Source organism: Rhinatrema bivittatum, chromosome 17 (assembly GCF_901001135.1).
Source record: "Rhinatrema bivittatum chromosome 17, aRhiBiv1.1, whole genome shotgun sequence".
Lineage (NCBI taxonomy): Eukaryota > Metazoa > Chordata > Amphibia > Gymnophiona > Rhinatrematidae > Rhinatrema > Rhinatrema bivittatum.
The window spans coordinates 12,414,568-12,434,372 of NC_042631.1; the positions used below are offsets into that span (position 1 = coordinate 12,414,568).

At 42.5% G+C, this 19,805-nt stretch overlaps 1 protein-coding gene and 1 long non-coding RNA gene across 3 annotated transcripts in view; one reads left to right on the plus strand and one right to left on the minus strand.

The window, feature by feature from the left end:
* The window catches only part of LUZP2 (leucine zipper protein 2), a 279,647-nt gene that overhangs the window by 150,755 nt on the left and 109,087 nt on the right, over nucleotides 1–19,805 (plus strand). For both annotated transcript variants that reach the window (XM_029582400.1, XM_029582402.1), the window contains exon 5: nucleotides 4,954–5,016. In XM_029582400.1, the coding sequence (XP_029438260.1) occupies nucleotides 4,954–5,016 (63 nt within the window). The remainder of the gene's footprint in view (nucleotides 1–4,953; nucleotides 5,017–19,805) is intronic.
* The window catches only part of LOC115079183, a 267,455-nt gene continuing 264,619 nt past the window's right edge, over nucleotides 16,970–19,805 (minus strand). Inside the window, exons 4-5 of the long non-coding RNA XR_003853214.1 lie at nucleotides 18,530–18,659; nucleotides 16,970–17,059 (exon numbers count right to left, since the gene is read on the minus strand). This is a non-coding gene — a long non-coding RNA (uncharacterized LOC115079183). The remainder of the gene's footprint in view (nucleotides 17,060–18,529; nucleotides 18,660–19,805) is intronic.

Consider the following 19,805-nt stretch of genomic DNA (forward strand, 5'->3'; position numbering starts at 1 on the left):
AATCAGTTTAGCTGAGACACTAAATCATGCAGGAGAGAAAGATGGTAAGATCAAGCAGGTTAGTAAAGCTCTGGGTTGGACCACAGTGGGGGGAGCTAGGGTCAGGCCTGAGGGTGGGGTGATAGTTCATGGCATAGTGGGGAACTACCAAAAATCCATTCTTTGGAATGGTCTCAGTCTTGACCATCCTATCCAAAACGTTGATTAAATACATGAGCAATGCTTAGTTACTGGAAGGGAGTACTGGATCATCCTCACCTCCATAGGAAAGCATCTCATCTCTTCTTTATGAAGGGAATAATACTGGCTTTGGTGTGCTGCAGACGGGTTTGAAGAGAACAATGTTCACTTGCATAGGTTATAATTCGAGTTTTAGAAATGACCAAAGCAGACATTTGATGAATTAGCTAAGCTGTGCACTTATCTTGACCAGTGCAGAAGCATTTGTCTTGTTTGCTTTTGAAAATAAAGCTCAGGGTACATCAATGTCTTGGTGGTCTGTGCAGATAAAAGCAGAAAATCCTTTAGCACAACTTAAATGCAGGATTCCTCAAGTGCATACTGCAATGTTCTTGATAGGTAATCTCAAAGTACTTTATCACATTTTTAAATTCAGTTTTGAATATATGTGCATACATATAGGATGTCCAGAGTACAACATCTTCCTTTGCATTTTTATATTGCATAGGGCTTGATTTACTGTGGCTGAGGGAAGAAAGCTTAGTAAATCAGGCCCTAAATTGCAACCTTCCTGTATCTATCAACACTGATAGTTTAGCATGGCTATTATACCATAAATCCCTGAAACCCAGAGACTCTGGCTCACATCTCATCAATGATTTTGATTGTGTGGGCAGGTCACCTTAATTTTCCTATGCTAAAACTTAGAAAGGGCGCCGTTTAAAAACAGACACTTAGCTGGAAGCAACCATGCATCGTGTTACGTACCACTCGGTGTCTACGAGCACCAAAACATACTGAGGGCAGTCTTCAAAGGAATATACCGGGGTAAATACTGTCTGACTGACTACTGCTGCCCCTGGATGGGCTCCATGAAAACATTTCCTATGATGGTAAAGGGAGGAAAACAGCTCGCATAGATCTGATTCTCAAAAGTGCTTGTGCTGTTTCACTCTCCCCCCACTATCCAAAGAGCAGGTGCAAACTACATAGATGCCTTGAGCCATCAACACTTTGCACTTGCTCATTTTCAAAAAGAAACGACGTGGGTCAATTTACTACACGTTAAAAGTGCACGTGCAGTTTGGAGGCTATTTAAAAAAATCCCCGCTGATCAATAGTGTAATTGGCATAGTCCCTTGCATGAACTGTGCAGAACCAAAAAAAAAACAAAATCCTGACATCAAGGGCAAGCAGACCTTTCTGTTCTTCGCTTCGTACAGGAGGTTTTACCATAATTCACTGACAGCCCGGTTCTTGGCATCTTATTTTAGAAATGACATTCCATGGACTGGATTTAAAGGACTAATCATTGCACTGACAGAGTCAGTTCATGGAGGTCTGATTTCGCCATCACTTTTACCTTTGATAAATGAATTCAGTCACTCAGAAGTGAGCAGGTACTTTTCCAAGCGAGTGGATCCCTTGCTTGGAAGGCCGAAAGCTTTTGGAAACTGGTGCACACTAAAAATAAAGTCCAGAGCTGGATAAGATGAACTGCAACGGATAAAACATGCAGAAGGTAATGCTGATGACATCTGGCTAATTTTCACATTATGCAGATTCCTAACATTACCAGGAATATAGCCACCTATTAAACTGACCTTCCTTGGGATGGTATGATCTGCATCATAGTGTAAGGTGCGGGGCGGAGGAGGGAATGGAGCTTCTAACCCACAGAATGGTTTCCACTGTTAAATCCACAAACATTAGGCAAAAGGAAATGCTAGCAGGCATTTTGTCTGCCAGATATGAATGAATATTTCTACTGTTAAATAAATCCCACAAACATTAGGCAAAAGGGAATGCTAATATGCATTTTGTATGCCACATATGAATGAATTTATCGCCTAAATTAACATTCTAATGTACAAGATGTCTAATTTGCTCCAGTTTAAAAACTGTTCAGCTAGCTCACTACCATTGAAAATAACGGGATATTTTTGTTGATAAATCTGGAGCAATGTTTACAGCGGATCAAAATTTGAGCAGAACTTTGACAAATCCTCCCTTCCATTTGTTTTTCATATACGGGTAGCGAGGTGTTGAATGAGAAGAAGGTACTGTTGCGCTCGCTGGCCGCGGAACTCCGCTGCAGGCCTCACTTACCCGGCGCTACCCCAGACCAGCCCCGACTTCCCTCTCGGCGGTAGGGAGCCGCTGCCAATGCAGAGCTTCCTCGTGGCTCGGGGGCCACTGCCCATGCCACTGAACATTCGGCCCCGCTAGCAAGTCCTTAGGCGCACGTGTGCACACCCCTCTGCAAAGTTTTAAAGGGGCCAGGGTGGGGAAACTTCCCACGGCCCTCTCTGATGACGTCGGGCCCTCCAGACTACTTAAGCCAGTTCCTGCCTGTAGTGCTTTGCCTCAGCAACAGGTCGAGCTGCTTGTAGTTGCCTGAGTCCGTGCTCCTGCCCTCGTCCCCTTCTGGATTGCTTCACTGGCCTTGACCTTGGACCATTCTGGACTTTGTTGGATTGCTGCCTGCCCTGACTCTTGCTACGCCTTTTGGATCTCGTTGGATCGCCACCTGCCTCGACCCCCCCCCTTGGTACGCCTCCCGGACTCTGCATTGGTTGTCTGCCCTGACCCTAGGAGCACCATTGCTCAGCTCGTGCCTACCGTTCTTCATGGGATTACTCATCTTCGGAGACTTGCGCCTAAGTCCAGCCAACCCAGTAACCAAGGGTTCAACCTGCAGGGGAACAAGGGCTGGTATTGGTGAAGGACCTTTCGAGTTTCCGCACTGGCCAGCTCCACCAGCCGAGGACCTGCAGGGCACCTCCCTGAAGGTAGCGTTAACCTCGTCTCGGTCCACCTCCAGTAACAGGTACATCTGAATGTCAGTACTGAGTATCATCCTTCATAAAGCCATTGTGAAAACAGCTTGAATGTTTACAAGGCCCTCAGGTACTTTTTCTCCCAGTCCTCCCTTTGCACCAATCCTCAAAGGGAAAATACAAGTGGACTTTCCCTTTGAAAATTGCACCAGAAAACTTTTCCCTTCAAACTAATGCATATGGCTTTCAAAATGCAAAACCACGCATGCTAATTTATCTCCCCTGATCTCTACCCCGCCTGCTTTTCCATGAGTAAACATGCAAGTAACTGCATTGCTGCATTCACCAATGTGTTTCAGAGCATGCTCAAAAATGTTCAGCAGACGCCAAATGCAAAATCATTCAAGTGTCTTAAAAAAAACCAGAGAAAAAAAAAAGTAGCGCATGCTTAAAAATAAGAGGATAACGTTCAGAACTGCTCGCGCGAGCCCATCTGGGCGTGTATATGGGCACTCACAAATCTACTACTGTATTTCATAACCTGCGTGCAGACGATATGTGCAGCTTATAAAATACGAGTACATATGTGCGCAAACATGCTCACGAATGTAAAAAACTATGAGCCACGCAAATTCGGACTTAGCTGGAAAAGTAGTGGCACTTAGCCAGATAAGTCTGAAAAGCACTACTTGTCCTTGGACTTCTCTGGGTATGTAAGATAGCTGGAAAAGTCTAGAAAAAAAAGTGCTTTTTATCTGAATACGTTCTAATTTGTCCCTCTAAGTAGTGGCAAAGGAACTACTTAGCCAGATAAGTTGTAATTTATCTGGACGTGTGTGTGCAAATGATATACCCGCGTATTTCTACTTTGAATTTCAAAGGATATGCGAATAGATTTTGGTCACGTTATTGAGACGCCTTTACCCTCTGTAAGTGGGCTTTTACTCACGAGTCGGGGGATTTTATAACAAGGCACGCGGCAATGAAGTTACCAGTTTTACCAATTACTCTGCCAGTTTGCCCAGTCCATCTGCAACTTGTGAAGACTCGCCTGGACCCTCTGCCTGAGGCCTCCCCGATTCACCCAGACACCCCACCCAGTCAACAGTCGCTTCCATCAGATATTGAGCAGGAGTAAAAGACTTGCGTGTTTCAAAGGTTATAAAATAGCAACTAATGCGCAGAAATGTCGCCCTCCCCTCTCCCCGGAATACCTCCAGCCCACCCATTTTTCACATGCGCAGATTTGCTTGTGGTCTTTCATTTACGCTGGTGTACGTTGTGGTTTTTGCTATTATTTTCCCGCGTGCATCTTTTGAAAATTCACCTCCAAGTGAAGAAAAGCAATATGGATGGGTAAACAAAACGATGCAAATGGGCAATAAATTGGGAATGAAACAGAACGACACCAAATGAACTTTTCCGCCATGCGCACCACTAGCTCTTAGATCCACTGTAAACAGATATCTGATGGCCTGAAAACCTGGCTTGTTTGCCTACTCCTCCTAGTATGGATTACAGTCTGCTCCTCCCTCAAATGGGTTTGGAAGGAGGAAAAGGGGAGACGTGACAGAGATATTTAAATACCTGTAAGGAATAAATGCAGAGGAGGCTTTGGGATGAGGGTGAAGGGGTAACTGGGGAGTGATCTAAGGAAATATTTCTTTACAGAGATGGGCAGTATCTGAATTCAAGAAAGCATGGGACAATCACAGAGAGTCTGTGAGGGGCAGGAAGGGACTACAAAGCTGAGCCGGAGATGTGGGTGGGCAGGCTGGGAAAGCCATATGGTTTTCATCTGCTGTCGTTTTCTATGTTTATGTTCCATTTACATTTCTCACTTTCATGTACATTTATTCCAAAGTGAATGTAAAATACAATGCTTTTGAAATCCATTTGCATAAACATCAAGTGATGATTGTATACAGTAAGAACCCTTCTTATGCAGTAAAATCATTTGCAATTTACCTTCTGTGTTTGTTTTCATTTGAAGATTAATTTTTTGAAGACTGAAATGGAACGAAAAAGCAAAATGATTAGAGACCTTCAGAATGAGGTAAGACTCACATCTGTCAGCAAACCATCTATTTATACCAAACAGTGCATCGAGCTGGGCCGTTATTATTATTATTTTTTTTTTAAGAGCATCAACAAAAGTGTCTGTCAGCTCTCTTGTTGGAGACAGATCCTAGTGCTTTGCTTATCTACACATTCAGAGATATTGTCCGCATTTGTAATTGCCAGATCTACAGATTTTAATCAGTCATAACACTGTATTTCCACATTTCATAGAGGTGTTTGTGTGCGGTGTTATGAAATTCTCAACTCTTTGGAAATGCAAGTAAACAGGGCAATCATACGGCAGTCATCCACAATCTTCCAACACACACACACACACACCCTTAAGTGTCTACTTGAAGTTAGTTTCTTATAGAGCCAGAATCTTTTTTATTTTTTTTTTTCAGAATAACAGACAGCATAAAGTTTAATGTGTTAAGAAATTATCAGAATAGAGCTTAGGGGGTCTGAAGCTCGATGCCATTATAAAACCATTTCTCTGCACTAGTCTGGGTTTCCTCAATTCCTACTGTCTTCATTCGTTGTATCTTGATGTATTTTTGTACATTTATTGTACAATACGTATTATGATTGATAGTCTAAATTTGCTGTGCCTTTCGCTTGTAATCTGAAACTGGAAAAATTCAAAGGAGCAACAGAGGAGTCAATATTCTACAGATCTAAGTGCCTAACGCAGCGGCCAGTGTACTAAACTGTGTGATATAATGAGCAAAGTGCCCAGAAACATGCAAAAATGCCAACGTTTTCGGTTATGCATGTTTTTTTCATGCACCCCTACTACAAAAAAAAAATAAATTGCAACTTTGGGCCAGTGTCTCTGGTAAATGTTCACATGTACTCTGCTGTACAGGAAAGCTTATTTAAATTCATAGATAATGAAGTGCTGCAATGCAAAATCATATAAATCGACTCATCATTAATGAAATTTTATAGCTGCACCCAACGAGTCATAGTTATTTTTTCCCTGCCATCCCGGGAGCTAGGTTTTCTCAGACTCATTTGCAAGTGTGGAAATCAAGCACGTGAACGAGCTACTGACCCCATGGCGAAGCCTACGGTTAGTACATCAGCCTCAACAGAGTTAGGAGCCCAGATCTGAATTTACAGTCTTCCAGTGTGTGGCAGGTGGCAGGGGCCCAGGGTCCAGGGCAGGAAGAGAAAGTTAGGCACTCAGCAGTGATTTCCAGCACTGGGCACCCTCGCTTGAGTGAAGAAACAGCAGGATCCTTAGGTACGACTGAAATTTTGCCGACGTTTAGATGCATAAAACCGAGATGCCCACCCAGATTAGGCACTCTGCTTCTTTAGAAAATCAGTGTCATGGGGTTCAGCCTGAGAGAATCATCTTTTGGGTGTTTATTTAAAATGTCTAAAGTTCCCCAGTCAAGAGAGCTCGATTTCTAACCCCACAATCACCGTGAGTAATGCTTGCGTTTTCAGGGGCCTTCGTTATATTTCTTTCTGCGGAACATGCGCGGCTTCCCCTCTCAGGGGATAGCGATGCCAGGGGGAAGAGGGCGGCACAGAAGACCCGTCCACCCATTCCCTTGGGTCTATGCGAATGGGGGGGGGGGAGGGGGCGGGTTGCAGGTTACTGGAAGACGAGCCCAGTGCCCACTCAACAGACCGGTCCCGCTCTCTCTCTCCCCTGGACCTTGAGCCGATCCCTATTGAGGATCCACCCCAGCAATTACGCAACGACCACGCGCAGAAATCGATGGATAAAACTTGGGAGAAAACAGGAGATAGCAATAAAAAAAAAACCAAACACAAAACGTGGTTAAATATTCTGATATAACAGGCAGGTGGTAACACTGAAATTGAAATTATACGACAGTTAAGAATAACACAGGTAACGTTCTCTGTAAGTGGAGTCGGAACCCCCCAGGCAGCTATATATACACACTAAATCACGTCAATATTTGTTATAATTGGTGCAAAAGCTTCCCAAACCAATCGCCCCCCACTCCTCTCTCCCTGCGAGGTGAGGTTAAACAGAATCTCTCAGTCCGTCCCAGGCCACCAGGGGTTTACCGTGCCCAGCCCGGCACGGGAGCAGCGTTGGGCTGACTGCCACCCAAGCACAAAATCTCTGCTTGAATTGGTCTGGGCCGCTGCAGCCCTCCAGGCAACGGGGAACAAAAAAAAAAGGACCCCCCCCTTTTTGTTTTCCCGAGGGCGCGCGTCTGGAGAACGGGTGCTCGGAGCGCCGGCTCTCGGCCTCTTCTGCGCGGGCGCTGCACTGAGATAGACGATAGGGAAATAAAGAGGGGGAAAGAGAGAGAGTTTATGGAGCTGCTTCGGATTAAAACCCCGAAGGGAGCAGGAGAAAGTTACTGGGCAATAAACCTCTCTTCCTTCCTTCACATAAAAAAATACAAATAAAATAAAAATTGATTGTAGAAGTTTAGGAAGAATTGTCAGGAAAAGACGAATGTTAATTGTTACCGTGAGGGTCTGCTGCACCTTCAGTCAGGAAGGGCCTTCCTTTTGTAGGAGAATAAATCAGCATTATTGCAGACTGTCAAAAAGCTTAAAATAGCTGTGCCAAACTTAGCAAAGGGCTCCGGTAATCAGTCCTCTGATTGCTTGATGACTGAGACAGTTCTCATTATATTCTGTGAGGATGGTGTCCAGGTGGGCGTCAAACAGAAGCCCTCGCTGAAAGAAAAAAGAAAAAAGCCGAAGGTTCTTCTGGCAATCTCCCACCAAGCCCGCAGGCAGCCCCCATGGTCCCCTTTCGGCCCTCAGCGTTGGCACACGGGGATCGGAGGTGCTTCAGGTGCTGCGTTTCTTAGCTGTGTCCTATTTATCTTCCAAGCATGGTATTTGTCTGCTTCAGACACTGAATGGGACTCTCCACATCACTCAGCAGTGATTTTGTAGTCTTATTGGCCAATGTAACTTTAAAGGGGGAAAAAAAAATAAAAAGCAACTTGAAACTCATTGCATTTCAACACCTGCATTCTGTGTTTTTTCCTCCTGAGGAAAACCAAGCCAAGAAATCTAATTACACTGCCTGGTGAATTAAGAGAGCGGGGAATGGGGCAAATCTCATGACTAACTAACTGTACACTTGGCAGTGAGGTTTCCAAAGCGGTTTTACAAAAGCAAGTGCCCATGAGCTCACTCGGTTTGGGTTTTTTTTTTTTTTTTTGCTCCACTGCTTTCCCTCTAATGTATCTCAGCCTTTTGGCTCAGATCTCGTGTAGGGTGTGAGCTATGAGCCGAGGATGATCCTGTCGGGTTTTTGGCTAAGCAGGCGAGCAGCCGACTAAAAACCCCTCTATTGCCTGAAGAACCACTTGCACTGTAAGTCCTCCTTGGCAGGGAAACCGCTGTAGCTCCTGCATTGCAGCTTTGCCTTGAGCTCACATTTAGAAAAGGTGAGCAATAATTAAATCCACATCCGGAAACGGAGAACCTGCACAACACGAGGTGCATTTTAAAAGCCCCGAGTGAGCCAAAACTGGGAGGATCTGCGCACAAGCTGGACCGGCGAGTGCCAAGCGGATTTCATAAGCCTCCTGCGGCCACGCGTAACTCCCGCTGCGCGCACAAGTTTAAGGTTTATTTATCATTTATATACCACTTCTCAGCATAGCCTTCACAGCGGTTAACATTTCAATAAATACATAAAAGCAATGAAATTACAATCAGTCATAAAAGAATTAACAGCTAAAATAATTAAAAGAATGAAATTTACAACACACACATTAGCTGTTAAAAAATTAATAGTAAAATATAATAAAATAGATATCAGATCAATAAATATTAAAAGCGTGACTTAGCATTTCTAGTATTAAAAAAAAAAAAAAAAAAAAAGATTCTAAAGGGGAGCAGGATGAATAAAATAAAAGATTCTAAAATGGGAGCAGGACGTGGGCATGTGAGGGCCTGGCCGAGAAATGCGCACGTTAATACTTACGCATCCTCGCGTGCGTCGGGGTCCCCTGCCGCGTAAATGTACTTCTTCTATGGATGGCATGAAAGTAAAAAAAAAAAAAATCTAGGGTAGTCAGCGGGATTTTAAGGGTATGGGTTAAGAGGGAGAAAGGGTGTCTATTAAATAAGGGGGTTTGGAAGTCCTATCCCTTAACTGAATGAACTGGGAAAATGGCGAATGGCATCGGTGCGCGTCCCTTATAAAATTCCCCTACTTGCGCCGTAGAAGCAGCATTTGCATGCACATGCGTGCGGCCATTTAAAATTGTTCATACACGTACGCGTGTCCAGGCAATTTTACAACACGCGTGCATGTTATTGGCGCGCAGGGTACACGATTATGTTACAACAGAAGGATTAAACATTTTGCTAAAAACGAATTACAGTTTCCTCATTCCAGTTTACCTTTTTAAGCGCAACGCAGGTTTGGTGGCGAGTTTCTTTTTCGACCTTGCACTGAAGCCTGCATGCAAACCTACAGAGAACATTTTTATCTTCTGCCTAAATTTACGCCACTTTGGCCATGACAGCTTCCTGGTTTCTTTTGATGTTTCAGCATCTGGAGCAGAAAAGCAGAGACTTTCAGATGAGCTCATATTAAGGAGGCTGGCATATCTGCCATCCACTGGTATCCATGACACAATTTCATTTTTCACTCACTCACTCTCACGTTTCCACAAATCTCTTGGAGCTGAGGAGTGCATTAGAGTGCCTCTTCTCAGATAAAGCCTGTGCTGAGACGGCCTAAAATTAGAAACCCAAATTGTAAGCTTGCTGTTGAACAGGCAGCTGGCAGAGTGAGAGATCAGCTTCTCGATACCCGCTGCGTTACAACTCGCCGAGGCTTTTGCCTTTAGAGAGTCCCGGGGAATCCAGTTTAATGCACAAAATCCTCCCCGTGCTCTCTGGCTTTTCTGCACGTACGCAGCAGGCGTCTGGATAAAGTTCTGGTCTTCTGTGCTGTCTGTAAGACGGCCGAATGGCTGTGAGCGAAGCGAGATCCATTCGAGGCGTGTGCTAAATTCTGCTGTGCGGTAATTTTTGTTATCCAAAGACGATGCTGCCATATTGCTAGAGTTCATACTCTTTTTAGGGACTTGATTGGGAAAAACGTTTGGTTTCAGTTCATTTTCTCATTTCCGGGGGGGGGGGGGGGGGGGGGTGGTCAGATTTCAATTTATGTAATGTTTATTTCTGTTTAGTTCATTTGCAAAACCAAAATAAATAGTAGCATTTTAAAATAAACAGAACAACAACAAAAAAAGAACACCTCCCCCCCCCCCCCCAATGGCCCCTGCACTCCCCTTACCCCTTGTATGAGGGTCTCCGGACTCTCCAGTGAAGAAGGGAACAGGGGCAATCGCCATTCAGAAAATAGTGCCAGCCGGCCATAAGAATGGCACCATAAATCAAACACAGAGTCTAAAAACAAAATGGTGCAGTCTCAGAGCCGGCTGGTACCATTTTTTTTTGACCAGGAGCTGAAGAAAGGGCAGGAGGGGGTGAGGTTGCAGGGGGCCCCCTTCTTTTTCTTGTTATTGGCAAACACTAGTGCATGCTGCTGTCACAGCATTATCTCCTTGTCCCCTCTCCCACGGTCAGTTCAAGCTTCTCTTACCTACCAGCGCATGGCTCCACAGATCCTCATCACTTCTCTCCCTAACACCCTTCCTCGTAAACTCCATTAATCAGGCAAGTTGCTCTTAGCTGTGCTCTTCTCCTCCACCAGCAACTCCCCACCCCACACTTTCCAGCTTGGCTGCACTTCATTCCTGGCATAAACTTCCCGAGTCACTGTGTCATGCTCCCTTTCTGGCTGCATTCAAATCCAGTCTGAAATCTCACCTTTTTTGAGGCTGCTTTCAAATCCCAACCACTTCTCTATAATAAATGCACTTCCCATAGACTCATTTGTCATGTATGTTTGACAACAAGATTGCACGCTCCATGGAGCAGAGACTGCCTCTTATGTGTGTCTGTTCAGCACTGCTCATGTCTAGAAGTGTTTTCAAAATGATAAATAGTAGTAATCATAGTAGTATATGCCAAAGTAAAAACATCTGAAAATTTTCTAATATTTTTGGATGAGTCAACATTTTGCTTCAGTTGTAATGACCCGAACTGAAAAACAACTCGTTCGTCATGTTTTAACCATTCGGGTAAGACAAATGCACATCCCTAAAAGTCTTTGTTGTTGGACTTGTTGATGGACTGGGTAACATCAAGCTAGGTAGAGAGAACATTGCACCAATCTCACCTTTGGGTGAGTTTTCTCTCTCCGAAGGTCATCAAATCTTCACAAGAGACCACTGTTCTGTTTGTACATCTCACGTTGAATGTCAAAGTGGCCCCTAACCCCCTACACTAATACCTAAACCTCACCTCGAGTTACTAGGTTGGCCTCCCATAGGGATATAAATACCTATCTAGGGAGAGGGCATTATGGCTAGTCAGTCAGTCAGTCTCTCTCTCTCAAAAATGGTCTCCCAGTGGTTGTATGCAGGAAATAGGAAATACAACAGGTCAGGCACGTATCGCAAGGTGTGAAAATGTTATCGCAATTTGTGCTAACTTAGCTCTTCGCATAGGTATTAGCACAAATTGCAATAAACTGTCTATTAGCATAAAACACACCCCTTTTGCTATTGCATGCGATACTTATCGCATTTTGATAAATCCAGGCCTTAGATAGCTATTTAAATTTGCCAGATAAGTATCTCCTCCAAGTTATAGCCCTAGAACACCTTTTTTTTTTTTTTTCCAATCCGGCTAAATTTTAGCAGGATAATGACTTATCCAAGATTCTAGCCTGAAAAGGGGTTGAATATACCAGAACTTATCCATCTAAATGGCTTTTGAATATTAACCTCAAAATGTCCAAAAAGATATATGAAGATCCTATATATTTTAAGGATTCATTCAAACTTTCAGAGCCTAGTTAGCCCCAAATGCCGCATAATTCACTCATTAATGGCCTATTTGCCACTAATCACCCTCCCATGGAAAATTCTTTATTAAAAGCTTACCATTTAAGATATTTGCCAAATCCCCCCAAAACAGTTGTTTTCCTCAGTCTTAAGTTATGTGACTGGAGAGTGAAGTCCATAGTTAATGATTAGAATAAAGTCCTGACAAATAATTTGCCCATGAAGCTTTTTAATCTGCAGAGTTCCTTGCCAGAGGTCTGTCTGATTGTTCTATAGAGCACTGTGCCTCAGGCTACTTATTCTTCACACTAAGGGTGGGGGGAGAGAGACTGAGCAGGTCAGTGGTTTAGACAGGCTGAATTTATACCATTTATCAACAAAACAGCATGGGCAAGCTAAGATGGTCACTTGTAGTACAATGATCATGGGTCAGAAAGCAAAGCCCTCCAGAGGGAAAAAGCATACGACGTCAAAAGTAAACTTCTAGTGCTTTGTTTACCTCATTTAAAACAGAAAGAAAATGAAGTTCAATTTTAGCAGGAAAGAGGATATTGACAAATTAATCCCAGTGCTTTCTGTAATTAACTAAGTCTGATCATGAAATCTGATGCATTGAGACACTGCACACTATAGTAATGTCTCCAGTTTAAATGTGTGCTATATAATAATATGCTCGCTGTTAATAGATAGTAGGGATGAACAACAACATTGTTTTAAGTTTATTTTAATTTTTTTTTGGGGGGGAGGCATTTTTTAATTCATTTTATGGGCATTTTTTTCCCCATTTTTTTCTTGGTTTTTGTTTTTTTTTAAGAATGTACTTTGTTTCTTAAAAGAGAATAAGAACATAAGATATGCCATACTGCATCAGACCAAGGGTCCATCAAGCCCAGTATCCTATTTCCAACAGTGGCCAATCCAAGTCACAAGTACCCAAACATTAAATAAATCACAAGTTACTATTGCTTATTAATTAATAGCAGTTTATGGATTTTTCCTCTAGAAACTTATCCAAACCCTTTTTAAATCCAGTTACACTAACTGCTTTAACCACATCCTCTGGCAATGAATTCCAGAGCTTAACTATGCGCTGAGTGAAAAAGAATTTTCTTTGATTTGGCTACTTGCTACCTTCATGGAATGCCCCCTGGTCCTTCTGTTATCTGAGAATGTAAATAACTGATTTACATTAACTTGTTCAAGTCCTTTCATGATGAGATATTCCCCCCCCAAAAAAAAAAATTGTTTGTGGGGGAAGGATTGGAGATGTATTTCATGGTAAAACATACTGAAACCAAAATGCCCTTTTCAGTTCAGATTACCATTAGTTTTTAAATGAATGCATATCCCTGATAGACAAACTGATGTCTTCACTAAACCGTGCAATAACATTGTGGATCAGAAGTATTAAGCAAAGCAATTGTGTCTGGGGAAGACAATTTTCAAAGCCATCTACCAGAGTAAATAGTGATTTACCCCGAATAACTTGACCTATTTGAAAAATTCCATCCTCTATCCATTTAAAACTGTGTGTGAGCTTCCAGAGTGCACCTACCTTTAGCTGTGTTAAAAAAAAGGCTTTCCTGGGATGTGTTTAGATCAGAGGAGGGTAAAACAAGTTGTGTGAATTTGGTTTTCATAACTTCTTGCACTATTTTGGCCTCCCTCCACTTGGCCACCTACACAAATAGCACTTTGAAAATTAGCTACGTAGAATAAAGTACGCCGTGCGCTTTCCAAATGCACAGTCTACTGAAAATTGCCCCCAAAATGCAGACAGGATAGTGGATATTATTAGGAAAGGAATGGAAAATAAAACACCAGGGTATCATAGTGTCTCTGTAACGATTCCCGGAGCGACCGTACCTTCAATACTGTGTGCAGTACCAGTCGCCCCAACTTAGAAAAATGTAGTGGAACTAGAAAAGTTATAAAGTAGAGCAGAGAAGGGACCAGGAGGAAAGGCTGAATAGATTAGAGCTCTTCAGCTTTGACAAAGAAATGACTTAAAGGGGTCGTGATAGAGGTTTACCGAATCGTGAGCAGAGTGAAATGGGTAAACAGGGAACAGGTAGCCACACAGACTCGGGAAGCAATGGGTCCTATTCTTTGGGGAGATCTGTGACCTGGACTGGCCACGGTCAGAGACGGGATGCTGGGCTTTTGACAGACTATTGGTCTGACCCAGCATGGCACTTGTGTTATAGATGTACAAGCCAAAGCCATTAAATGTGCCACATAGCTCTGCGACAGAAGCTTTGCTTGCATCCCCTCAAATTCAGGACACAGGAAAATCTACAGTGAGAAAAAGGAATTCGGGTAAACTGAGCCCTTGAAGAAATATCATTCTGCTTTCTTGCCAAGATCTGCTGTAATATGCAAGGTTTTAAATTCCTCTTTCAATTTTCAAAATAATTCAGAGTGGAACAAACTACTTGATACTTTAAGGGGGTAATTTGAGTGCGCTTTCGTACCTCTGCCCTTGGGAGGGTAGTTTCATCATAGCCTGCGGAGGGTAACGTCTGCATGTAGAAAGTATTGCCCGGATTTCAGCCCTAACTTTCAAGGCAGATTTACACATGTAAGCGAGCTTTGGAAAACAGTGGGCAGGAGAGAAGCCCTGTGCGGCATGTGCCACGTGCTAGGGAGCAGGCATTTATGTGCAGACTTTCAAACATCAAAAGAATGCATGTGAATGGTTTCCCGTCCCAGCTCCACACCCCCCCCCCCCCCCCCGATGATTTTATGCAGGTGACCACTTAGTTGGGTGAAATCATTTGGAAATTGCCCTATAAGAGGGTCATTTTCCGATTCGTTTCCACAGGTAAAATGGTGCTTCATCCCTGGAAGTGGCCGGTTATGAAACTGCCCGCCCCAACGCGAGGAGAAACTTGCGTGCGTGTGACCTGTCTGCACACACTGAGCTGAGCCGTGCCAGGGGGCAGTGTCGGATTTGGCGTCGCACCTATGCGCGTGCTTTTCTCGCAGACAGAGGTTCTCAGAAAATACTATGTGCACAGTTTGGCAGGGTTGAATTGTGCGCAGTTAGTTTTTCATGGGATAATTTTCAAAAGGAAAGTAAGCGCCTATGTTCTCCTTTCAAGCTTTAGTGCAACTTATGGCCGCATTTCATAGAAAATGTATTCAAGGCTGTAGCAAAATTACCCCATAATAAATGGCCTAATTATTTCAGTGTATGTAAACAAATGCAAACTTTACAAACCTGGCTGTGATGTCATTTCTGTATTTCCTTTGCATCTCAGGCTAGCTCATCTTTAAATGAGACAAACAGCCCTGTCATTCCTTGCCTGTGCACTTGGCGCTCTTTGCAAACACCGAGAGTTCCAGTTTTAATAATATGTTGTCAATATTTAATAACACCATTGATCTTTCAAGCTAATAATCTCTTAAACTATCGACATAGGAATCAGGCGGTCCGCGTTTCCTATTTCTACTTCTTTGTTTTTCTAATATAGATATGGCTCGAGCAGACGCTGAAGTACTTTGTAAGGCCTTTGGGATCTTCCAGTGCATAAAATGAACTCTCTTCACTTAGCTTGGACTACCTGAAGATCTGCTGAGCTCCAGCAGTCTTAGCATATTTTTCCCCCCCACTGCTTGGTTAGCCTGTTAACAATCGTCACACCGATTTTTCAGTGCTGTTCTGTTCCAGTCCCATGCTTATTTAAGCCATTTTGCTTTTCAGTCTGCACATTTTTCCTACTGTACACATGAATTCCAACAGCATTTGAGTCTGCATGCCATAAGTACCAATACATTTTTATTGCAATCATAACCATAAACCACTGAGTGTTTTTTCTCCCTCTCTGTCTGATCAAATTGTGACTGTCATGTTGATTAGTGCAGTAGACTCTGAATGTGATCCTGTGAACAGAGGTATCATGAAACATATGGTATACCAGTGGGAACTTTATATCCTGAAGCTTAAGTCTGTGTCAAATATTAATGTGGCTCGCAAACCCACCTCATTGCTTGCGATTATTTTTTAATGAGACCATTTAAGAAGACAACCAAGTTTATCCCAGTAAGCAACTTTACTCATTTTATTCTTTCACCTAAGTAGTTTTGAACAAAAGAAACCCACACCAATAGGTACAGTAGAGCAGCGCACTTGGTATGTGTCTTGTCAGGACAATGCTGGTGGTAGCTCTGGGCCATAACATCTATCATCCAGAAAGGGATGTAGTTGGATAGAGTGGAAAACCAAATATTAAAATGCCTGGAAAGTATTGGAAATAAGAACATAAGAACATGCCATGCTGGGTCAGACCCAAGGGTCCATCAAACCCAGCATCCCATCTCCAACAGTGGCCAATCCGGGCCATAAGAACCTGGCAAGTTCCCAAAAACTAAGTCTATTTCACATTACTGTTGCTAGTAATAGCAGTGGCTATTTTTTAAGTCAACTTAATTAATAGCAGGTAATGGACCCCTCCTCCAAGAACTTATCCAATCCTTTTTTAAACACCGCTATACTAACTGCACTAACCACATCCTCTGGCAACAAATTCCAGAGTTTAATTGTGCATTGAGTGAAAGAATTTTCTCCGATTAGTTTTAAATGTGCCACATGCTAACTTCATGGAGTGCCCCCTAGTCTTTCTACTATCCGAAAGAGTAAATAACCGATTCACATCTACCCATTCTAGACCTCTCATGATTTTAAACACCTCTATCATATTCCCCCTCAGCCGTCTCTTCTCCAAGCATAATTATTTATGTTCTGCCTTTTGTGACATTCAGTACATCCCAATCCTCTAAGGGCCCTATGTACCAAGTACTTTTCCCATAGACATAAAATGGGAAAAAACCCTTTAATAAATAAGCCCCTAAATTTGTACCTGTGGTAATAGAGGGTGACTTGATTTGCACAAGGAGCGTCAGAGTGATTTGAACCCTGGCTGCCCTGATTTGCAGCCTTCTGCTCTAACCACTAGGCTACTCCTAGGTAACATTAGCAAGGCCAGCCATGTGGTTCATTCTGGTGGTAGTGTGCACTAGCAGTCAGAAGCTACAGTAAAAGAGTTGGGATCTTACCAATACTTCCTTCAGCAACTGGGTCCCTTGGCGCCACATGCTCTGGACAATTTCAGACAGCCCTGTGACAGTCTATGCTCAAGCAATCACCTGTAGGACAGAAGGTGAGGTTCCTGTGTTACTTTGATTCCAAGCATTTCAGAGCATTCAGCTTAAGTAGTTTTTAATTTTCTCATTTCTAAACTTGATGGCGATACATGAGTGAATTTTTATCCTCATGGTTTTTTTGGATCACTCTTTTGGATTGTTTTTCTCTGCTTCAAAATCACAGTTAAAAAATTAAGAGATATTTAAAGAAAAGTGAAATTTTTTGGACTGGGAACAATAATTCTATCTAAGGGCACCTTCTGAGTTGTTTTTTCGGTTCATAGTCTTTTATGAAGGTCCTTTTACTAAAATAAATAATATCAAGTTATACACTTGTATACAGACACACTTTTGGTCATTATCAATGGATATTTTTGATGATATTTAATTATCCATCAATCAGTGCTTATTTTGATTTTCAGAAAAAGAGAATATAAATCATCTGTAGGAAAGACACAAAAACTCTCTTTATACAATAAGATGAATACATTACTGTTAAGAATAGTTGAAGATGACAACATTACTTATAAGCTCATTCAAACAACTGCAATTGCAGACAGGGTTGCAAAAAACCAATATAATAACATAATAGAAAAACAAACTTCTAAAACATAAGTATGCAATACAAAATGGTAAACACTGAACATTTTTTCATTCAGTTTTATTTACTTAAAAAAAAATGTTCACATCATTTGTTTCATTAATTGTTTGTTTTGTCTATTTAAAGTGAACAAACAAAAAATGAACACGCCTCCCCCCCCCCAAAAAAAATCCCCTTGAAAAACAAAACAAAACAGAAAAAAGTCAGGTCTACTCCTTTCCTCTGCCCCCCCACCAAAGCCCTTGACCTCTCCCAGACCTTCCCCAACCACTTACCTCATCCTACGGGTGATCCCCAGTTGCTCCTGACCCACCAGGTTTCCATCTTAAAATGGCACCAGTCGGTCCCGAGGCCGGTGCAATTGCTATGTGAAGGTCTCTCTCTCTATCTCCCTATCTCCATAGAAGAAAGCCGGCACTGTTTTGAGACGGAGACCTGATGGAGCGGGAGCAACCGAGGATCACTCCTGCTCCGAAGAGCCGCTTATTGGGCAAGTGGTTGGGGGCAGAACAGGAGGGGAGACTGCCTATAGGTTGAAAATGAAACAAAAACAAGTGAAATGGTGCTCGTTTCTGTTGAAATTTCCTATTTACTTTCAGACAAGAAATAGTATGATTATAAAGCACTGAATGATAAAGGAGCAAAAGTCATAGACTGAGACATTCTCTAACTCAATTTACAAAAAGCAAAGTAATGCAAAGTAAATGAAATCAGTGCCGAAATCAAGACCTAACGGAATTGCTGGTAAGAAAATCTACTTTACTATAAAGTAAACCAATGAAGAGCAGTCATAAGAAGTCAGAACAGCCACGCACATCTATTATCAATTGCAGAGGGCAAGGATGCAGAAGAGGAGCAGTGTTAACATTTACCTAAACGTGACCAGGAAAGTGAGCCCAGTACTTCCTGAATTGTCAAAGATGACTCCCGTGTGCCCTTCTCGGCACTGATGCGGTTGACATGGGAGCTGTCCTGAAAGGGCCTGATAGGATGCTTCAGGTTCTGTGAAGAAAAAGAAAAAACGTAGGAATGGGGGGACCCAGATCTTTCTGAAAGATGTAAAAAAAAAGAAATAGAAAACATACATATGGATTTGTACAGGCGAACGCAATCTTCTCCAAATGTTCTGCTGTGAACAAGCATCAATAAAGAGCACAGAGGAAAGGGTGCACAATGAGTTTATCCTATTTGTCATCGGGACCACCCCCACGGCAATTTAGCCTCATCCTAATACTCTTCTGGCCTGACTTGTTGAACAAAGATGAGCCTTGAGGTTGCACAGAGGCCACTGCCTTTAGGTTGGATGGTGGGGTCTAGCCAGATTACTTAGGCAGTGAGAATAAGTAAGTCCACCAACTTTAAATGAAGCAATCACAATCAAGGTTAGATTTTTCTTGATGTTTTTTATAGTATATATATATATATATATATATATATATATATATGATGGACATTTTTGCAAGACATGGAATGCCTGGGGAAGGTAATCTTTCAAAGCTATTTATCCTCATAAAAAGCCTCTCTAAAATTTGCCCCTTATCATTACTGGTAAAAAGTATGCACACAGTTCACAGCACAGATAATTTTGAAGCAGGTACTAAGTACCTGCTGTGAGATGCCAACCCGCTTTTCAAAGGGAAACCCCACAGGACTGCAAGTCCCTTGATCAGATTAAAAATTGCCCCCCTTCATTCAAATGATCAGAACGGATTTCGTACTCAATTCAGTAGCGTCTACATTTAAACATTGCTACCAGCCATGCGACAGTACCATGCATTGTGTCTTGGATCAGTCAATCCATGGTTTATGTGACCTTCCATTTGGGTCTATGAATGGATATGGAGTCCTCATGACTTGGGTTTTGGAAGGGAAAAAGACAAAGTGCAAAGATGCCTTCCAGTTGCATGAAAACATGCAACACTGAAGGACATAAATATTATTCCATAATATTGTTCGTTTTGATATAAACATCCCGATTCAAGTTCCTATTGTGCTTTTTGCCCACTTATACTTTCTATTACCCATGTTTGTATTACTGCTTTATGGCATGACCAGAGTTAGCTGGATAAGCAATCTGGCTAACCCTGAATTTCGAAGTTGGCCAGGTAACAGATCTGGCTAACTTAACTCTTCCCGGAATGCCCCTAC